Genomic DNA, 21,668 nt, shown 5'->3' on the forward strand with positions numbered 1-21,668 from the left:
AGGTGTAAGCCTGTTAAGGTATGGCACATTGCCATGTGGTATGACAGACATTCAGACATGCTGTGTCTACTAGTGTAAAGACTTAATGGATGGTATCTCAGATTTGATAAATTGTGTTATCTTTAGTTTAAAAGATTCTTGGGCTGAAGGTATGTGCCTAGAGCCACGTGCAAGCCCCCAGATTCAATCTCCAGCATTTAAAAAGACAAAGTTATACGCTAAATAGATGGTAAACTTTTTTTTTTTTCCCTAGTACTAGGTTTGAACTCAAGAATTTGGGCTTGCTAGGCAGATGGTCTGTCATTTGGGCTACATCTCTAGCGCTGGTAAACATTATTTTAATTATGTTATTCTGTGAGTACTGAGGTATGAACTCGGGGTTTTGTGTTTTATAGGAAAACACACCCACACTTGAGCTAAACATCTTTTTAATACTGTCTTGTTCCCTGAGCGAAACCCATGTTTGGATGCTGGCTTATACTTTGTATTGTGTATGGCAGGTGATGGTGGAGGCCTACCGAAGGGATACTACAACCAAAGACCAGCTCATTAGTGAGCTCAAATCCACAAAGAAGCGGCTAGACTCAGAGATGAAGGAATTGAGACAGGATCTAATAAAACTGCATGGGGAGAAGAAAGCTATGGAAGTGGAACACTCACGCTTGCAAAAAGAGGTGTCGTTGGTCCACCAGCAAATGGTAGATCTTGAGAAGCATCTTCTGTCAGTTCAGAAGGAGCGAGATGAGATGGAGACACAGTTACAGGTCAGTAGGATGGGCTGGGTGGATTCTGTTGAGTAGGAAAGGTTTATTTAAGTATGTGTTGGACTTACTATACAGGGCAATAATGGATTGGGACAGGATGGGCACTACCTGGGAAAACTTTTTGAAACAATAGAACGAGTCCCCCTGGAGCTACTGTTAATAGAACAAATAGGTAAGTGTAGGCTGTGATGCCACCTGATACAGGGCAAATGAGGTACTAGTGTAGGTACCACCCTTGTGATGGGCTCTTAGGAGCTAGAATTGTAGCTAAAAGTGCCACGAAGCTATTGCCAGGTAGAAAGCCAGGATATGAGAGTACTACTTGGAGACTTGGGGTCCAGGCAAGAAACAAGGGATGAGGAATGCATAGAGCCAGTCATGTTCCTTGTGTTAGAAATGGCTCAGGGTGTTCAGGTATGAATAAGGACACCAACTTGAATGAAACTTGACAAGGCAAAATTTACTTCTGTAGTGGGTAACTTATCAGCTCAAAATCTGGCAAGCAAGCACACAAACAGACAGGCTCCCTTTTTTATCCCTAACCCAGCTGTCCCTGCCTCTATGCTCACATTGGCTGAGCTCAGGCTCACAATCTGCAAGAGATGTGGCTTAATTAACAGGATTTGACTAAAACTCAGGGAGCTTTTTAACAGGATCTCCAAATTAACATGTAGCATGAAAAGGCTATAACTAAAATGTAATTAACAAGGGCAAAGGATCTGGCCAAAGCAGAAACTTGTCAGAAAAACAATTCTCACAGGATTAAAGGAAATAAAACAATCTACTTGGCCAAAAAAGAAGCTTTTCTCATACTTGGGTGGCTGAACTGCTGTGAGCCTATATCCTAATTGCAGTGATGTTGATGGAGCAAGGGTGAATAGTACTCTGTAGAGCCAGAAGTGAGGGATGAAAAGGTATGGAGATAAGAGACCATAAGAGTCCCAGCCAGGAATCTTACCTGAGGAACATTTCCCAGGATGAAAAATCGAGGGGACAGTCATTTGGGGAAATGGTGGGCAAGATGCTAGACCATGGGCTCCATTTTATATCTGATACCCTAGAAGTTTCAGAGAGGGCCAAACTGAAATCCAGATAAACAGGTGGTCTTGATGTATCCTATCTTATGAGAAGCCCTGACTGAACCTTCCTGGGACAGGACAGTCTGTAGCTGACTAGTGTAGTGATGAAGCAGGCATATGGATCAGGACTTGGTAGACCAGGGTGTGGGCTGAAACAGACTCAAGGTGCATGGTGATACTAACTAATTGGGTTCTTGTCACTGTATAGTAAGGCTAGAAAGGCAGGGTATGAGGCCCTTCAACTAACAATTCACAGTTGGGTTTGGGTGGAGTGTAGTTCTTGGGTCTCCAGGCAGGCATGCTTCCATTTTAGCTTCCCTCTGATCATAGGCAAAAGTCTGTATAGGGGGCTTTAGGCTTATCATGTACTTTCCCCCTTTTGAAGTCTTTGCAGTTTGACAAAGAGCAGATGGTTGCCCTTATTGAAACCAATGAAGTACTAAAGAAACAAGTAGAAGAGCTGCAGCAAGAGGCCAAGAAGTAAGTCTGGGAACAGCATATATTCACCAGTGATGGGTGGCAGCTCTGCTGAGAGCACTTAAGAGCCACTCCCGTAAGAGTACCTGGTCAGACTTCTGTGTAACTGTGCTACCTAAACTCACCTCAAGCCCATGAAAGGTAGCCTGCCATATTAAGTTCTAAATCTAAAGTTCAGAATGATTGGGAGTTAATTGCTTTTCCTTTTTCTTTCCTTGTTTTGGTTGGTTTCCAGCTTGAACTGGGGGCCTGGGTGCTGTCCCTGAGCTCTTTTCGCTCAGGACTAGCATTCTAGTACTCTGAACCAGAGTGCCACTTCCTGTTTTCTGGTGTGATTAATTGGAGACAAGAGTCTCACAGACTTTCTTGCCAGGGCTGTCTTTAAACCATGATACTCATAGCTCAGGCTCCTGAGTAGCTGGGCAGGAGCCACCAGTACCTGGCAGCAATTGGTTTTTCTTTTTTCTTTCTCTTTCTTTTTTTTTTGGTGGGTCATGGGGCTTGAAGTCTGGGCCTGGACACGCTATCCCAGAGCTCTTCGGCTCAAGGTTGGAGCCACAGCACCACTTCTGGTTTTCTAGTGGTTAATTGGAGATAAGAGTCTCACGTTCTTTAGTGCCCCAGCTGGCTTTGAACAAGATCTTCAGATCTCAGCCTCCTGAGTAGCTAGGGTTACAGGTGTGAGCCACCGTGCCCAGCCAGCAGTTGCTTTTTCTACAAAAAAAATCCATAGTTTATTACCAAAAGTTTTCCTATATTGTGAAAAATTTATTTTTGCAATACTTGGAATTAAATCTAGAGCTTCGTGCATGCAAGTGTTCTGCTACTGAGCTGCATTCCCAGCCCTTTTATTTTTTTAAACAGAATGCTGCTGTGCAGCTATTGTAATTTAGACTAGGCATGAACCTGTGATCGTCTTTCCTCTACTTTCTGAGTACTAAGCTTCCCATTTTGATTTTGAGGGGTGTTGAGGTTTTGAATTAGGGCTTTGAACTTGCTAGGCAAGCACTTACCAGCTTGAACTACACTATCAGCCTACTTTCATCTGTTTTTGAGGTAGGATCTTGCTTTCTGCCTGGACCATGATCCTTCTATTTATACCCCTTGTTGTAGCTGGGATGATAGGTGCAGGCAGGGGTGTTTTGCACTTTTTTGCCCTGGTTAGCTTAGAATCATGATTCTTAGCTCTCATGGAACTGATGACAGGTATGTATCACCATGCCTGGCTATTGATTGAGATGGGGGTCTCTTGAACTTTTTGCTTGGGCTGGCCTTGAACTGTGATCATCCCAATTTTATTCTTCCATGTAGCCAGGTTTACAGGCATGTCACTGCCTTGCCAGGGAGAACACTTTAGTTTTCGTCTTCTACAATCTTTTATGCTCACATAAACAAACATAAATCTCATAGACACACACTTGTATGTAAATGTAAGCAGCAATTTAAATTTATTTTATTTTATTTATTTATTTATTTTTTGCCAGTCCTGGGCTTGAGCTCAAGGCCTAAGCACTGTCCTTTGACTTTCTCAAAGCTAGAGCTCTACCACTTGAGCCTCAGCACCACTTCCGGCTTTTTTCTATGTATGTGGTACCAAGGAATCGAACCCGGGTCTTCATGCATGCTAGGCAAGCACTTTAACCACTAGGCCAAACTCCGGGCCCCAAAATTTATTTATTTCTTTTTCGGTTGTAGGCTTGAACTCATGGCCTGAGTACTGTCCCTGAGCTCTTTTGCTCAAGGCTAGTGCTCCATCACTTTGAACCACAGCTCTACTTCTGATATTTGAATGATTCACTGCAGATAAGAGTCTCAGGGGAACTATTCTGCTTGGGCTGGCTTTAAACTGCGATCATTAGATCTCAGCCTCCTGAGTAGCTAGGATTATAGGTGTGACCCATTTGGTTTAGGGCCCAGCTTCCTTTAAATTTTTAAAAATTAATTCATTTGTCAGTACTGGGCTTGAAATCAAAGCTTCTTGCTCTTGTTTGGCTGTTTCTTTTCGTTCATTGCTAGTGCTCTATGACTTGGGCCACACATTCAGTCTATTTTGCTTGTTAATTGAAGATTCAAATTCAAATTTTATGGACTTGTCTGCCTAATCTGGCTTGGAACCATAACTTTCTTCCAAGTCTCAGCCTCCTGAGACTAGAATTCTAGCTAGAATTATGAGTGAGCCACTTGCCAAGCCTACTTTAAATTTCTCTTGTTTTCAATAAGATCTTCGCTCTGTAGCTTAGGCTTGGCCTTGAACTTTTGATCTTCTTATCTCACCCATCTGAGTACTAGATTATAGTCATATATGACTGTACCTGCTCTTTTAGGATATTTTCAGCTGCTGTCGTATGTAGCCTTTTGCTTTTTGTCTTTTGTAAGCCAGTGATTTCTTCATGCACCTGATTGTTGAGCTTGTTGTCGACCTTCAGAAAGAATTTGGGAGTGTTTCTATTTGGTAGGAGTGGACCAATTCTACCCTCACAATCTAAGAAGGAAGGTAGGTCTGATGGTGACTCAGTGCTTTCTGGTCTTTCAAGGACACCTGACAGTTGTCCTTTCACCTGGCAAACAGCCATACTAATGCAGGATCATGCTTTCTTAGATCTTTCCAAAGAGAAACTAGGTTCTAAATGATGATGTTGACATGAAGAATCCTCTCCAGGGCCTAAGATTCAAGACACTGTCCAGCTCTGGAAAGTGAAGTGGACCCTGTACTTGCTGTTTTTGGTATGCCACATGCCATGAAGTAGGGTGGTTTCAATGAAAATTAGCTTTCGTTTCTTTCTCTACATCTTTTATTTTGTCCCAGTGCCATCACAGAACAGAAGCAGAAGATGAGGCGATTAGGCTCAGACCTGACTAGCGCCCAGAAGGAGATGAAGGCAAAGCATAAGGCCTATGAGAATGCTGTGAGCATCCTTAGCCGCCGCCTACAAGAGGCCTTGGCTGCCAAGGAGGCTGCAGACACAGAACTAAGCCAGCTTAGAGCCCAGAGTGCCATTGGTGGCAGTGACCCCACTCTACAGGTAGGTAAACACTACATGTCTCCCCATCAGAGTCCTGATGACTCTGAATGTAGGGAAGGGATGTTTTATTAACATTTTTCCCCCTAAGACCTCTAAAAGGATTCTTTTTTTTTTTTTCCTTCTTTGTGGGTAATGGGTCTTGAACTCAGGGCCTGGGCATTGTCCCTGAGCTTGCACTTTACCACCTTGAGCCACAGCTCTACTTCTGGTTAATTAGAGATAGACAAACTCTCTTGCCCCAGTGACTTTAAACTGCAATCCTCAGATCTTACTTAGCCTCCTTAGGATTACACGTGTAAGCCACTGGCTTATGGGTGGGGAGGGGAATGACTGAAGTGTTTAGTATGTTGTCCACATCCACTGGGACGTGAGCAGGCATGGGTTAGAATGATGAGGTATACAGGAGGCTATTTCAATAAGTGGTAGATTCTACTGCAGTGGCCAAAAAGTTGACAAAGCTGAATAAGGAAACAGATTGGTACATATGCCATTGAGTACAGGTCTGAGAGTGGCAGCAGAGTGGGTGGGTTTGTGATTGTCTGATATTTGGTGTCCAACCATATTTGGAGAAATGGGAGTTTGAGGTTAGTTGGCATGTAAGAAGCTAGAATATTCAGAAATGAGGATATGCCTGTAGTCCTAGCACTCAGACTGAGGCAAGAAGTTCTCATATAACAAGATCTGGACCATATAACAAGACCCTGTCTCTAAAACAAAACTAGACAGTCAAACCAAAAGAACATAGTGAGACCCAGTCATTTCTGTCAGGAGTCAAGTGGTACAAGGGTTTGTCACAGGCCAGTGACCAAGGTTATTATCCTGTCTTGGCCATCAGGAGAAAATCCAGGCCTTGGAGGTAGAGCTACAGAGCGTTGGCCAAAGCAAGATGTTGCTGGAAAAGGAGCTTCAGGAGGTGATCACAATGACTACCCAGGAGTTGGAAGAGTCTCGTGAGAAGGTTTTGGAGCTGGAAGATGAGGTAACATCTGCGTGTTGCCATACAGTGCCATGTATTGCTCAGCACTGCCGCTTGGTGCTTTGTTGTCTTCTGATTATTGTTGAAGGAGTGCTCTAATGAGGACAACAATAGTGACAATTATTGATAGTTACATGGATGAAGTTTAGGATAACCAGTGTGAATCTTGGGATTCCCTAGTTAGAGTGCTTTGGTTAAAAACAAGAAGCATAACTTGAGCCTTTCAACACTCAGAGATAGTGGAGGCAGCTGTAGCTCAGACAATGCCAACTGCATCTTGGCATTGTCATCAAGAGCTCTTGCCATTGACCCTGGTATGTGTCTCGGCCCATCTTGACCCCTTGTCAAAGTCCTGGGAGACTGTTAGTCCCTTTGGGTCAGCATGCTTCTTCAGCTATCTTTGTCCCATCCTGAAATGTTTGTCGGTGATACTAGCCAAGCTCCATGCCAATGTTAGATTGGTGTGGCCTGGGCTGGAAGCAGTTCCTGGACCAATTCTCCTGTGATCCCAGGAGAGCAGCCTGTACTGAGCTGCTACAGATTCCCACATCAAAAATCAAGGGGAGCAGTTTGCATTGTGTTTTAGTATTCAAAAGGGTTTAGTATTCTAAGCTATTGTTGAAAACTACCTTCTTGTTTCTGGTGAGAGTGATAATTCCATCCAGCAGAGCATGTAACTTGACAATTACTTTTGGTATATTTCAGCTTCAAGAATCCAGAGGCTTCAAAAAGAAGATAAAGCGCCTTGAAGAGTTAAATAAGAAGCTAGCTCTTGAGTTAGAACATGAGAGAGGGAAGCTCACAGGCCTTGGGCAGTCCAATGCAGCTTTACGGGAACACAACAGCATACTGGAGACAGCATTAGCCAAGAGGGAGGCTGATCTGGTGCAGCTGAATCTCCAGGTACTCAGACTTCCAGGAACAGAGGAAATATTGTGTAGCCCCATGCACACTCTGTCTCACCATATTCAGTCACCTCAATTACCTTCAACAGGAAACAATACTACAGAAAGGAAGCAGAGATTCAAGAAATGTATTTAATTCACATACCAAGATCTTTCAGCTACAGGATAGAGCTAGGCTCTGAATGTAAAACCAGAGCTTCTGTCAGTTGTAGAGTTACTTATTTCACTTTGGCATAGTGGGCTCCTGGAGGAGCAAAATGGACTATCCTCTAGTTTTAGCAATGCAGTGATGCTACCTGAAGTTCTCACATGGTTCAGAGCTAGGATTTAAACTCCACTCGGAGTATTACTGGCAGACTCTTTTTTTCTTAGCTCCTTTGGTTCCACAGCTACCGTGTAGACTGAGGAAGAGGCTGGCATTTAGAGAAGTCTTTAGAATGACAATCCCAGGGCCACATTGTACCAGTCATTAGAGACTTGACTAACTTGTATTTTATCTAGTTCCTACTACTTCCATTCTTACTGTGCTGCTTTGCCTTGTGTTTATAATTTAGGATTTATGAGTTTTTGGTTCTCATCTATGTTATTATGTGACAGTGTAAGCCATCCTGTGAGCTCAGACTTCTGCTCTTTTAGCAGTGTTCCCAAGAGATGGACTTCTCTTCCACTGTGACATGTGTCATCCTGCTGGGCTCTTGAGAGTGGACTTTCTGAAGGGGAGGCCTTACTCTGTATCACAGGCCCTAAGGCATTTTCTTTCCTTATTCATCTGTTTGCAATGTCATCTAGGTGCAGGCAGTTTTGCTGCGCAAAGAAGAAGAGGATCGCCAAATGAAGCAGCTTGTCCAGGCCTTACAAGCCTCATTAGAGAAAGAAAAGATGGAAGTAAACAACCTCAAAGAACAGGTGTGTGACCACCTACCAGTCAGCTTCAGATTGATTCATAGATCCTTCTGGCAGATATTACAAAGTTACATGCCCTTCATACACATAAGCGACTTTCTCTCCCAGAACTTCCCACTAGGGAGAGAGTTGTCATCTTATGGTTGGTATGACAGAGGCTGCTGAGATTTAAAAATAACGTTCAACCAGTGCTAATGACTCATGCCTATAATCCTAGCTACTCCTGAGCCTGAGATCTGAGGATTGTGGTTCAAAGGCTGTCAGAGCAGGAAAGTCCACAAGACTCTTCGCCAGGAGTTTTGGCCTAGTGGTAGAGTGCTTGCCTAGCATTCATGAAAACCCAGGTTCGATTCCTCGGTACCACATACATAGAAAAAAGCCAGAGGTGGTGCTGAGGCTCAGGTGGTAGAGGTATAGCCTTGAGAAAGTTCAAGGACAGTGCTCAGGCCTGAGCTCAAGCCCATGACTGGCAAAAAAAAAAAAAAAAAAAAAAGACTCTTATCTCTAGTTCACTACTAGAAAAGTAGAAGTGGAGCTGTGGCTCAAAGTAGTGGAGTGTTACTAGTCTTGAGCAGAAAAGCTCAGGGACAGCATCCAAGCCCTGAGTTCAGGCCCCATGATGATAAAGCAAAACAAAACGAAACTCATCTACGCAGGCCTAGGAGGGTGGATTGATCTGTATGTGTACACACATAATAGTCATTGCTAGGAAAACATGTCCTCTGCAATGCCAGGTTTGAAAAGCAAACTTATTGTTTGTGTGAAGAAGCAGAGAAGAGGACTAGCATGTGGCTTAAATGGTTGAGCACCTGAGCACAAAGCCTTGAGTTCAGTCTCTAGTCCTGCAAAAAGGGAAAGGTAGACAAGGATCTAGGTATGGTGATTCAGGCCTGTTGTGTAACACCAAGGACACTGAGGTAAGAGGATCCTGAATTTGAGGCCAGTCTGGGCTACATCACAAATTCCTGACTCAAAAAGCCGTTTTCAGTATAAAGACCCATACTTTTGGTAGGCAAATCATTGTAGCATAGGCTTGTGCTAATCATTATTCATTCTACCTCAGGCCCTGTCCTTCAAACTTTCTTTATTGGAATGTGAACTTCTGCTGAAACTCCCAGTGCTTGGCATAGAACATATACTCAGGGCCACTTGCTATGTATGTGCTTATGGATATAGAATGTTTCTAAGAGGGATAACTGTAATTGTCTCAGAAGAGATGTAGAAAAGAACCCCTTACGTTACCTATAAACTCTGTATACTTAAAGTTTTTGTGTCTTCCCTGAATTGGCCCTTTTATCATAGTGTAATATCATTTTTTTCTTTCATAATTTTCCTTTTGTTTATATTTACTTTGGTTAATAATACAGAATTTTGTGTTACAAATAAATTTCTTGGCCGGGAGTGTGGCCTAGTGGTAGAGTGCTTGCCTAGCCTGCATGAAGACCTGGGTTCGATTCCTCGGTACCACATGCATAGTAAAAAGTCAGAAGTGGTTCTGTGGCTCAAGTAGTAGAGCTCTAGCCTTGAGAAAGCCCAAGGACAATGTTCAGGCCCTGAGTACAAGCCCCCGGACTGGTAAAAAAAAAAAATAATAATAATAAATTTCTTAAAAATAAAAAAAAACTGAATTACAAGTTACAATTTTTTATTTTTTTCAATCTAAAAAATAAAGCTTCTTGTGATCTAGATTTTGTCACATCTATAAGAACATCTCTATGATGATAGAATAGGGATGAAATGTTTTTGTTTTTGTTTTTTGGTCAGTCATGGGGCTTCAACGCTAACACAACTACCACTTGAGCCATAAGCACCACTTCTGGTTTTCTGGTAGTTAACTGGAGATAAGAATCTCATGGACTTTAGTTCCCCAGCTGGCTTTGAACCACAATCCTCAGATCTCAGCCTCCTGAGTAGCTAGGATTACAGATGTGAGCTAATAGCACCAGCAAAATTAATATTTATTTACTTATGTATTTATTGCTAGTCCTGGGCTTTCCTCAAGGCTAGTGCTCTACCACATGAGCTGTAGCACCACTTCCAGCTTTTCTATGTATGTGGTACCAAGGAATTGAACCCAGGTCTTCGTGCATGCTATGCGAGCACTCTACCACTAGGCCAAACTCCCAGGACCCTGTATAATTTTTTTTAGGCTTCTTTTCTACACTAGTAAGTGATCGTAACATGTATGTATGTATGTTTCATGGGGCTTGAACTTTGGGCCTGGACACTATCCATGAGCTCTTCAGCTTAAGGCTAGTGCTCTATGACTTTGAGCCATACATACCATCACTTCTGGCTTTTGGTTAATCGGAGATGAGTTTCACGGACTTTTGTGCCTGGGCTTTGGACCGTGATCCTCAGATTTCAGCATCCTCAGTAGCTAGGTTTGCAGGCCTGAGCCACTGGTGCCTTGCTCAACATTTTTTCCTTTTTCTTTTCCTTTTTCTTTTTTCCTTTTTTGTCGGTCATGGGGCTTGAATTCTGGGCCTGGGTGCTGTCCCTGAGATCTTCAGCACAAGGTTGCACTCTACCATTTGAGCCACAGCACCACTTCTGGTTTTTGGTTTTCTGGTAGTTAGTTGGAGGTAAGAGTCTCACGGACATTTGTGCCCAGGCTGGCTTTGAACTGTGATCCTCAGATCTCAGCCTCCTGAGTAGCTAGGATTACAGATGTGAGCCACCAGCACCTGTCATGAGCTGAACATTTTTCAAAAATCATAAAGATCGGGGCTGGGTGTTTGGCCTAGTGGTAGAATGCCTGCCTAGCATGCACAAAGACCTGGCTTCAATTCCTCAATATCATATACGTAGAAAAAAAACAGAAGTGGTGCTGTGGCTCAAGTGGTAGAGTTCTAGCCTTGAGAAAGCCCAAAGACTGTGCTCAGGCCCTGAGCTCAAAAGTTCCAGGATTGGCCAAAAAAAAAAACCATAAAGATTAAATGAAGTACTGATTACTTTGAATCTCTAGTGAACCCACTAGTATTGTTAATAGTTTTTTTGGTTTTTGTTTTGTTTTGTTTTATTCTGTTCTGTTCTGTTTTGTTTTTTTTTTTTTATGTGATTCCCAGAGTGTTTGTAGTCAGGGCCTGGGCACTGTCCCTGAGCCTCTTTGTGTTCAAGGCTAGCACTCTGCCAGTTGAGCCATAGTGCTGCTTCTGGCTGTTTCTTAGTAGTTTATTGAAGTTAAGAGTCTCACCAACCTTGCTTGGCTGGCTTCCAACCACAATCCTCAGATCTCAGTCTCCTGAGTAGCTAGGATTTTAGGCATGAGCCACTGGCACCCAACTTTTTTTCCCCTTTTGTTGACAGTTCTTGAAATCAAACCACAGACCTCTCAGGAGACATGTTAGGCAAACACTCTATCACTGATACATATCCCAACCTGGAGTTGTTTCTTTAACTGTTGTCAATGCTCCTTACATTGATCTGTCACATATTATGAGTACTATTATTGTTATTATTACTGACCTAGTGAATTGTTTTTTTGTTGTTTTGTTTTTGCCAGTCCTGGGGCTTGAATTCAAGGCCTCGGCTCTGTCCTTAAACACTATTGCTCAAGGCTAGCACTCTGCTACTTGAACCACAGGACCAGTTCCCTCCTTTTCTGTGTATGTGGTACCAAGGAATCCAATGAAGGGCTTTGTTCATGCTAGTCAGGCACCCTTCCACTAGGCCACATTCCTGGCCATGTATTGTATTTTATTTATTCGATTTATTTATTTTTGCCTGTCCTGGGGCTTGAACTCAGGGCCTGGGCACCATTCCTGAGCTTCTTTGGCTCAAGGCCACTGTGGCTCTACCACTTGAGCCACAGTACCACTTCCAGCTTTTTCTGTGTATGTGGTTCTGAGAACACAAAACCAGGGCTTCATGCATGCTAGGCAAACACTACCACTAGGCCATTGTTTTAAATAAAGTGTTTGCCAGTATAGTTAGATAAGAAAAGTAAATTTATAGAAAAGATGGAATTTTTTGTGATTCTCTTGGGAATTTGTCTTGTTCTAAGAATTGTAAATAAATTTAACTAGGAATAAGCAGATATATTTTGAAGAATATAAGAACTATTTAGACTAACAAAATCATGAGAAAATTTCTTAGTTCAGCGAAGACCAGTAGTCATATGCTATTCATCTACTGTATACTGGGCATCATGGCCAGCATCTTGATCTTTATTGGAAATTTGATCTTGAGGAGAAGAAAAAGAAATACAAGAACAGATGATTTGCAGGAGGTCTTCACCCTGGTACTTGGTGTGTTAACATTAGCTTTTTCCTTTCCTTCTAGGTGGCTGCTGCCAGGATGGAAGCTGGACATAACCGCCGCCATTTCAAGGCAGCTACATTGGAACTGAGTGAGGTGAAGAAAGAGCTACAGGCCAAGGAGCACCTGGTACAGACACTGCAGGCTGAGGCTGATGAGCTCCAGTGAGTAACTCAGAATATCTTAGAGTGACCTCAGTGGCATAATGCCATACAGCTTTTCTTGGTGCTAGAAGAGCTGTCTAGATCCTCCTTCCATCTTTTAATTCATATTTAACCAGGTGAGAGTCACCTTTTTACTATGTTACTAAGTACTCTGAAGGCAAATTAAAGAAGTAGAATTAACCAATTCTGCTTCTGGAAGCCTGAGCTTATCCCTTGCCCTAACTCACTTCTTTTCTTGTTCAACCTTCCTGGAACAGAGTCACTGTATGAGCACTCATTTCAGGCTGTGTTCTGGTTCATTGTAGCTCCGTACTAGTACAACATTGAGGCAGACAGGTCTGGGATTGCACACACATTCCTACCAGCAGAACTATAGGCTGCTTCTCACTACATGTATCACCTCAGTCTGAACTATGTAGGGAAAGCAGATCTCCCACAGAGACTCACAGGATTGGCTGAGGTGAATCATTATGCACAACCCATGGTAAATAATCTCAGTCTTCCCAGGACAGCCACATTTTGCAGGTTGAGTCTTAAGAATTGAGAGAACAAATTGGGAGGATCCTATCATTTTATTTTACTTTTTACGTGCAGGATTCAGGAAGGGAAACATTTACAAGAAATAACACAGTTCCAGACAGAACTGGCAGAAACCCAGACCCAGCTCCAGCTCCTGCAGAAGCAGCTAGATGTGCAACTAAGTCAGCAACCTGTGGGAAGCCAAGAGGTGAGGACTGAATTACCAATCCAGACTCTGTCTGCTCAGAAATAATGTGGTCATTTCCCAGTATGTCACTTTAAATTGGGCTATAACTCTAGTTACTCAGGAGGTTGGTACCTAGAGAATCACCATTTGAAGCCAGCCCAGACAAAAATCTCATGAAATTCTTAATTCCAATTAGTAAAATAAAGTAGGGCTGGAGGCATGGCTTAAGTGGTAGAGCCATGAGCTAGCAAACTAAGCTAGAGCAAGGCCCAAGCTAGTTCAAGCCCCGGTACAAGAAAAAAAAAAAATTAATAATGATTGTCACTTTAAAATTGTCTTGGTCACTGGGTACTGGTGACTAATACCTATATTCTAGCTATTCAGGAACCTGAGATCTGAGAATCCCAGTTCAAAGCCAGCCTGGTCAGGGAAGTTGCCAAGACTCTTACATCCAGTTAACCACCACCAACTAAAAAGTGGAGCTTTTGCTCAAGTGGTAAAGCAGTAGTCTTGAGCAAAAAAAACCTCAAAGGCCGTATCAAGTACCAGGACTGGAACCAAGAAAAGTCTTGGTCATTTACCTCTTCCTTCCTCCTTTTAGATGGAAAATCTCAAATGGGAGTTGGATCAAAAAGAACGAGAAATTCAGTCCTTGAAGCAGCAGCTGGACTTGACAGAGCAGCAGAGCAAGAAGGAACTGGAGGGAACACAACAATCCTTGCAGGTTTGTCCCTGTCCCCAGCATCTGGGTGGAGGTGGTGTTGACCCTGTCTCTGGGCGGGGGTGGTGCTGTCCCTGTCCCAGAATCTGGGTGGAGGTGATACTGAACCTGTCCCACAAATCTAGGTGGAGATGTTACTGTCCCTTCCCCAGGATCTGGATAGACATAGTGTTACTCCTTTTCCTTGGTATTTCAGCAACATACCAGACACCAGTTCCTGGTTAGTATGTTGAGTACCTGCCAGGCAGTGTGCTACTTATACTACAAGAGGTCTTACTGAATTGGGTGTTCTGTTTCTGAAGATATTGTCTCCATTTCAGGAGGAGACTATATCTGCATGGTCACACAGCTAGATAGGTGGAGCTGAATCTGACATTTAAATCTATCTCCCTACTAAGTTGTGTGAAATGTGCCAGGAACATCACATTTTAACACAATGGGCGAGGGAGTAATTAGCTTTCTATCGAGACTCAGTGTGCACTCTTCAGTTTTAATGGAAAGGATCAGAAAAACAGCTTGCTAAAGCTTCTTCACTTGTAAACAAATGACTTGAGTCAATTAGAATTGCTTTGTACTGTAAGGAGTGCTTACACTTATTCTTATAGCTGGCATTGGAATTTAAACAGATTCTTGGAATTGGTTGTGGAACCTGGTTGTGCACATATTGCTGTTTCCTATGCAGGAGGCAAGGAATTTAAGGGTATAGCTCTTATTGGACTATTCACAAAGTATATGAACTGGTAAGGAAATTGTCCTAAATAAAAATGGCTCATTAGTTGTCCTATGAAAATCAGTCTTATAATCAATGTGTAAACTTAAGATCTTAGAATTGTGCTTAAGATCTTATCGCTCGTACACCTGAATTCGCCTTCCTTAGAATATCAAGTCTGAGTTGGAGATGGCTCAAGAAGATCTGTTGATGACCCAGAAGGATAAATTTATGCTTCAAGCCAAAGTATCTGAACTGAAGAACAGCATGAAGACTCTACTTCAGCAGAACCAGCAGCTCAAGCTGGACCTCCGTCGAAGCACAGCCAAGGTAGCATTCAAGCCAGGCCCCTTCTCTTTAAGCCTCCCACATCTGGATTTATTTGGGCATGAGGCTGGTAGGTTGTCTCATCATTCTCACATAAAGCAGATATCAACTTAGACTAACTGCTGTGTGAAATTAAATTATAGAGGATTCTGCTTGGGCAGTAGATCAAATCATTTTATTTGGTACCATTTTTTTGTGGGTCTTTGGGCCTGAGCTCTTTAGCTCTACCCCTTGAGCCACAGCGGACATTTTTCCTTTTCTAGTGATTATTTGCAGATAAGAGTCTCATGTTCTTTAGTTCCAGGGCTGGCTTTGAACTGCGATCCTCAGATCTCAGCCTCTTGAGTAGCTAGGATTACAGGTGTAAGCCACTGTGTGTGGCATGTTTACTCTTTTTTTCATAAATCCAAATGCCATTTTGCTGCAATATACTTTTTTTTTTTTTACTTGAACTCTGGGCCTGGGCCGCTGTCCCTGAGCTCTTCAGCTGAAGGTTACCATCCTACCCCTTGAGCCATAGCCCCACTTCTGGTTTTCTGGTGATTAACTGGAGATAAGAGTCTCACATTCTTTAGTGCCTGGGCTGGCTTTGAACCAAGATCCTCAGATCTCAGCCTCCTAAATAGCTAGGATTACAGGCGTGAACCACTGCGCCAGCATTAATAATACTTAATATACTTTTTTTTTTTTTTTGGTCGGTGTGGGGCTTGAACTCTGGGCCTGGGCATTGTCCCTGAGCTCTTAAGCTCAAGGCTAATGCTCTACACTTGAGCCACAGTCCCACCTCTGGTTTTCTGGTGGTTAACTGGAGATAAGAATCTCATGGACTTTAGTGCCCAGGCTGGCTTTGAACCTAGATCCTCAGATCTCAGCCTCCTTAATAGCTAGTGAATTTTTATTTTTAAACGAAATGAAAGAATAGTTTGACAGCTGTAGTGTAGGTGGTGGTGAGACCCCATACCAGATGGTTGACATACCAGCAGGTTTCCTATACACAGCCTACAAAAATAGATGCAGGCATTTTCAGATTCTAAGGGTTATGTAGCATAATTTGCTACTGGTGGAAAAACTTTTAGGTTCTCGAAAAGGCTCAATGAGTTGGATAATTTACTTATGCTCTTAGGGAAGCTCAGAATTGAGGTAGTGGGTCTCCCATGGAAGAGTTCATTTGTGTTCTCCCAAAGGTCAATACATAAAATTGTTGACTGGCCCACATTTGTCTGGTGATAACCAGACTATATTGATATTTGGGGCCTTGTGTTGTACAGGGGTCTTCCTGCCTCTAATTGTCATAGTAGAGACTGATGGAGACACATAGGGAAACTAATGGTATGATTTTGTAAACAGAGGAAGGAACTAAAAGGAGAGGCCAGCTCCTCCAGCCCTGCAACACCCATCAAGATCCCTGACTGCCCTGTCCCAGCCTCACTGCTAGAGGAACTGCTACGACCCCCGCCCGCCGTGAGCAAGGAGCCTCTCAAGAACCTGAATAGCTGTTTGCAGCAGCTCAAGTATGATCTGTATTCTGTGCATGTCATTTAGGCTTTGAAATGACATTTCATGTAGAAGAGCCTCTCTTGTGGTGTCCCATAGAGTGCCAGCAGCATCTGAGTAGGCTTCTGCCAGTTGGGGCTTCTCATAGGCAGAGCCTCTAGGTCCGTGTTATAATGTGAAAGTGGTTGCAAGAACTACTCTGGCGAAACCAGGTATTTTGTACCTGTCAGCCATGTATTGAGTCTCCTACATTAGGATACAAGAGACATGTCACAGGGCATGCAACGTAAGGATTCCATGGGCAGGTGATGGCTCCCACATGTGACTTGGTCACCATGGACCATTGGGTATACTGTCTTTAATCTTTATGGTCCTGGTGGAAGCTCTCTCAACCAGAAGCGGAGCCAGATGGTCTCCTGGCTTTTGCCAAAAACAAAGACAAATGTTTAGGGTGCTTGTCTTCTGTGAGCGTGGCTGGTTTTGCTATCTGGTTAGACATTTATTACTCTTTGAAAGCACCATTCATGCCAATGAGCCAGTGCATTCAGCTCCAGTTTATTAGTGGAAGCTATGAATGGTTGGTCTTCCTGGGCCTCATGTGACTGCATCTTCCTTTCTCTTTTTTCATAACCTCAGACAGGAGATGGACAGTTTGCAGCGCCAGATGGAGGAACATACCATCACTGTACACGAGTCTCTGTCCTCATGGGCTCAGGTGGAAGCTGCCACAGGAGAGCACGCCCACCCCAGGGGAGATACAGAGCCACATGGTCAAAGTGGGGTTCCCAGAGAAGGACTGGATCAGTGACCATCACCACCCTTGCCACCAAGTGTTGGGCAGCTGTGTGAAGGAATGGTCTTTTGTCAATATTATTTATTTGACATTTTTCTAAGATGAAGTGTACATTTTGCTTTTGCCTTTAACAAGGAGTAAAATAAGAGAATGAGAGCCAAGGATAAGTCATTTGAAATCACAACTAGCTTTTCCCATGAAATGACCAAATCTTAAGAACCTGGCTTATGCTTCACTGAGGAATGCTTGAAGTGCTTGTTGGCCTGTTTGCAGAAAGAGACATCTTATGAGTAATGGTAGGTGATGTCAGCATCCAGGTCCTGGCAGGAACTTTGCACAATAGGGTATGTGGTCAGCTGTGCCTGACAGGCTAGGGTGATGTTTCTCAGTTTCCTGTTTTACTCAATAATAGTTTTATTTTTGCTGCTGTCTTATTTTCACCTTTTGTTTTTTATTTCATTCATCTCTTAATAGCCATCCCACCACAAGCTGTGTATAAAAATACTGAAAGTCTTTTAAAAGCCTATGCCTATATTATTTAAGGAAGGACCTAATTGTCTGTCTTTATTGATTACATTTTGAAAATCTGCTGTTGGAAATTGTACATGAAGGATTTATGGATGTCATAAGTTATATTTTAGGAAATACTACTTTATCCTCTAAAATCAAATATTCTTGCACAGAAAAGGTTTCTTGTTTTAGTTTTCTAGACAGTCTTTTCTTCTGTCAATGTCTTTGTAATTCATAGCACTAACCTGTTAAGGCCACTAGTTCTGTGTGGTCCCTACCTTGGCTGACTCACCAGGTAAGGCTTCAGTCAAACCCTTGATTGTTCTCAGTGACCACCAGGAGACACAAGGATACCAGTGTCCCCACAAACTGACCTGACATTTGGGGAATGCAGGGATCTGAAGCAGAATGGAGGAGGCTTTAAACTTACCTATGGATTATAGGCTACACCTCCATGCTCTATGAGATGGTGTTTACACAAGCCTATGAGTGCCTGTTGGCATTCAGTTGAGGACCTGGGCCCTTGGAGGATGCTGGTGTTAGACGAAGTCATAGTGTCTCAAAGGTGGTAGTTATTCCATGAGACACAGGAGGTTTAGAGACAGATGCTTTGCTTTGAAGTCCAACACCTATATCATGAGATTTTTCTGGGATTTGTATCTCATCTAAGATAATAAACCTACAGATGGGGACTGACAGAGAATTGAAGTCTTTATTTGGTAAGAAATTCTAAAATAAAACTTACAGATTAGAAGGGAAAGAAAGAAAGGAGCGATAGGTGGCTTGAGCGAACAGATCTGATATGAAAGTAAAGGTTTTTTTCTTTGTTTTTTAGAAAGTAAAGTTTTAAGTGTTACTGATCAGCCCTGTTGGTAAAGTCCTTGTGTCTACTTTGTTGAGAAAACAGTATGAAATTTTTAAGTTGTTTGTGTTCTCTTGTAATATGTAGTATTAGAAGGTTAACTGGCGTAGTTAAGGGATTAAAAGATATTTGGTATTTAAAAAATATCTCCTAGCAAGTATCAGAACTTTTAAAAATGTGTATATCATTTGTTCAGGGCTAATCTTGAAATAATACTTGAAAACTTCATTTTAAATATACTCTACTTTTTATCTTGAGTTGGAAATTGTTTTTTTGTGCCGGTACTAGGTCTTCAAATCAAGACCTAGGCGCTGTCGCTTAGCTTTTTTTGCTCAAAGATGGTGCACTACTAGAGCTACAGCTAACTTCCAGAAATTGACTACATTGTTCTTGTACCAATAGAAAAGAAAAATGGTAATTTACATTCTTATTTATTTCGGTTGTATTATCTTGTTTCAAAACTAATACCTCCGGGGCTGGGAGTTTGGCCTAGTGGTAGAGTGTTTGCCTAGCATGCACGAAGACCCGGGTTTGATTCCTCGGTACCACATATATAGAAAAAACCAGAAGTGGTGCTGAGGCTCACGTGGTAGAGCTCTACCCTTGAGAAAGTCCAAGGACAGTGCTCAGGCCCTGAGCTCATGCCCAGGACTGGCAAAAAAAATAGAAATAATAATACCTAGGCTTATTCTGTGACAGAATTTTTCTCCCTCCATGCTCAGGTCTTTGAGTGGGGTTCACTATTTTTCTCTTCTCTTAGGAGAAGATAAACTCATTCTCGTTCAATTAACCAAGTGAAAGTCCTTCTCCTTTTTTCATCCCTTTCTTTCGTCCTTATCCCTTTTCTTTTGCTCTGCTATCCTGAATATGTGTTTGTACACTCACAAATGGCAACTCCTTTAGGCCTTGCCATCCTTCTGTATGAGTCTTCTTTGCCAGGGCCACATTGGTTCCATGAAGGGACTGGTTTGTCAGCGCCAGCCTCTGTCTATCTTCGTGCATTTGATTTTTATGCACACATGCAGTTCTGGATCAGAGGCCTCCTACACTCAGTTGGTATAGGAATACTGAAAAGGCTACTGGCCAACAGTCACTGTATTTCTGTGTCCATGAGTGTTTCCTTAAACAAAAATAAGGTGTCATGTAAAGATTCTGGAAGTGAAGGGGAACAGTATATTTGAAACAAAAATGCCCTTTCTTCCAAAGACCCCAGTAACAGTTACACTGAGTTGTGAGGCAGAATGAGCCTTAACCTACTACACCTATAGAATTTTTTTTTTTTTAAAAGGTCTCATTTCATAGTGGTCTCAGGTTCTGATAGGATCTTTGGGTTGATGCTTTAGAAGGACCTGAAAAAAATCAGCGATTTTGTTTCTCATTTCTGTTTTTAAAAGTTTCTTCAGAAAGTCCTCAGGTTGGGGCTTTCCCAGGAAAGGTATCACCAAGGGTCACAGATTGTAACTTTGAAAAGCATGTTGATTTTTTTTTTTATGACTATACGCGTGCTTGGGAATTCCTTAAATTTTGTGCAATAAACTATTTTTGGTAAAGGTTTTCCTACTTCATTGGGGGGGGTGCTTCATTTTAATTTTATCTTACGTTAAACACTGTTAAAGTAAGTTTGGGAAGAGAATTCTTTTCTGCAAAGGTTTGAGACAGGATGTGAAAATCTAGCTCATTGTTGCTTTAGACCAGGCGAAAGAAGCACATGACCATGTTTCTCCTTAGTAGGCCATGGCAAGCAGCATGGAAATTAAACTGCAGGACAGGGGATACTGGGACCCTTTCTGTCTGCCACTTCCCTGGCTGATCTTATCAATTAGCCACTGGGCTGTGATAAGTTAATCCTGATAACATAATTCTTACATCTTACTCCTGTCACTCCTAATTTCTTTTTTCACATGTCCTTTATTCCTAATCAATAAGGGTTAGTCCAGTATAGTTTTCAGCTAAATATTACTATTAATAAACTTGAAAAGTTTATTAAAGTTTGAAAAGATGAAAAAAGAAGACTGTCACAGGAATTGACTTGGTTAGATCTTTTCTACAGCTCCATTTTATTAGCTTATATAATGGTTAGGTGACTACAATATAAAGTACTAGGGGCAACTGTAAAGTGGGTTATTTATACCTCTGACATCCAGTTTGATGGGTAAGCATGTAATAGTTGCTAGCCTAGTCTCCAAACCTTTTCTAGATGAGGAGAAACAGCAACAACCTCTTGATATCTGAAATATTCGCTGGAATTCTGCCTCCCTTATGCATGTGTTTCCATTTGGCAGTGAATTCTACATATTACCAGTGTGCTTTGACATAGGCCTTTTTCCTGGAAGCAGCAAGCACTATTCAACTGTTACTAAGCATCTGTGCCATTCTTTGCACTGTTCTTTGTCCACCTTTGCATAGTGGATTTACATCTCCATTGTCTTCACTCATACAACTCCTGTGATGGTATGGGCTCCAACCTGTGGCCATGACCTTCTCAGGCTTGAGTTAGGAGTTTGAGAGGGTGCCCTGAAAGCCCTCAACGCTTTATAAAGCGTATGGTAGTCCAGGTTTAGGAAGTGCTTGCTTCTCGAGTTATCTTCTAGATAACAACTTGAAAGTGTTTTGGGGAATTGGCCTCACCATTCAGTCCTCATCAGCACAGCTGCAGTACTCAACACATCTGAGCTCAGAGGACACCTCTAGCCTTATTTTCGGAATTCCCCAAACAAGCTGCTCACACCTTTGTTTCTGGAGACCACTCAAGATCCATGTGTCAGTGTAATGTGTCTGTGTATGTGGGTACCACATACACAGAAAAGGCTCGGAAGTGGTGCTGTGGCTCAAATGGTAGAGCGCTAGCCTTCAGTAAAGCCCAAGAACAGTGCCCATACCATGAGTCCAAGCCCCAGGACTGGCAAAAGTAAATAAATGAAAGAAAAAGAAAAAAATACATCCCCGTTTCAGCAGAAACTTCCACCTGGGATCTGGACAGCTGCCCTGCGCCCCA

General features: G+C 42.5%; 1 protein-coding gene across 3 annotated transcripts in view; it reads left to right on the forward strand.

The window, feature by feature from the left end:
- Positions 1-20,223, forward strand: part of Golga3 (golgin A3) — a 45,796-nt gene extending 25,573 nt beyond the window's left edge. For all 3 annotated transcript variants that reach the window (XM_090320214.1, XM_090320213.1, XM_090320215.1), the window contains exons 13-24: positions 501-764; positions 2,229-2,323; positions 5,127-5,343; positions 6,179-6,322; positions 7,025-7,222; positions 8,014-8,130; positions 12,412-12,551; positions 13,146-13,278; positions 13,859-13,981; positions 14,856-15,017; positions 16,362-16,525; positions 17,145-20,223. In XM_090320214.1, coding sequence (XP_090176340.1) covers positions 501-764; positions 2,229-2,323; positions 5,127-5,343; positions 6,179-6,322; positions 7,025-7,222; positions 8,014-8,130; positions 12,412-12,551; positions 13,146-13,278; positions 13,859-13,981; positions 14,856-15,017; positions 16,362-16,525; positions 17,145-17,316 — 1,929 coding nt within the window. In that variant the 3' untranslated portion in view covers positions 17,317-20,223. The remainder of the gene's footprint in view (positions 1-500; positions 765-2,228; positions 2,324-5,126; positions 5,344-6,178; positions 6,323-7,024; positions 7,223-8,013; positions 8,131-12,411; positions 12,552-13,145; positions 13,279-13,858; positions 13,982-14,855; positions 15,018-16,361; positions 16,526-17,144) is intronic.
- Positions 20,224-21,668: the final 1,445 nt, after the last annotated feature.

Source organism: Megascapheus bottae, chromosome 28, assembly GCF_031878675.1.
Source record: "Megascapheus bottae isolate mThoBot1 chromosome 28, mThoBot2.hap1, whole genome shotgun sequence".
In the NCBI taxonomy this organism is placed as follows: Eukaryota; Metazoa; Chordata; class Mammalia; order Rodentia; family Geomyidae; genus Megascapheus; species Megascapheus bottae.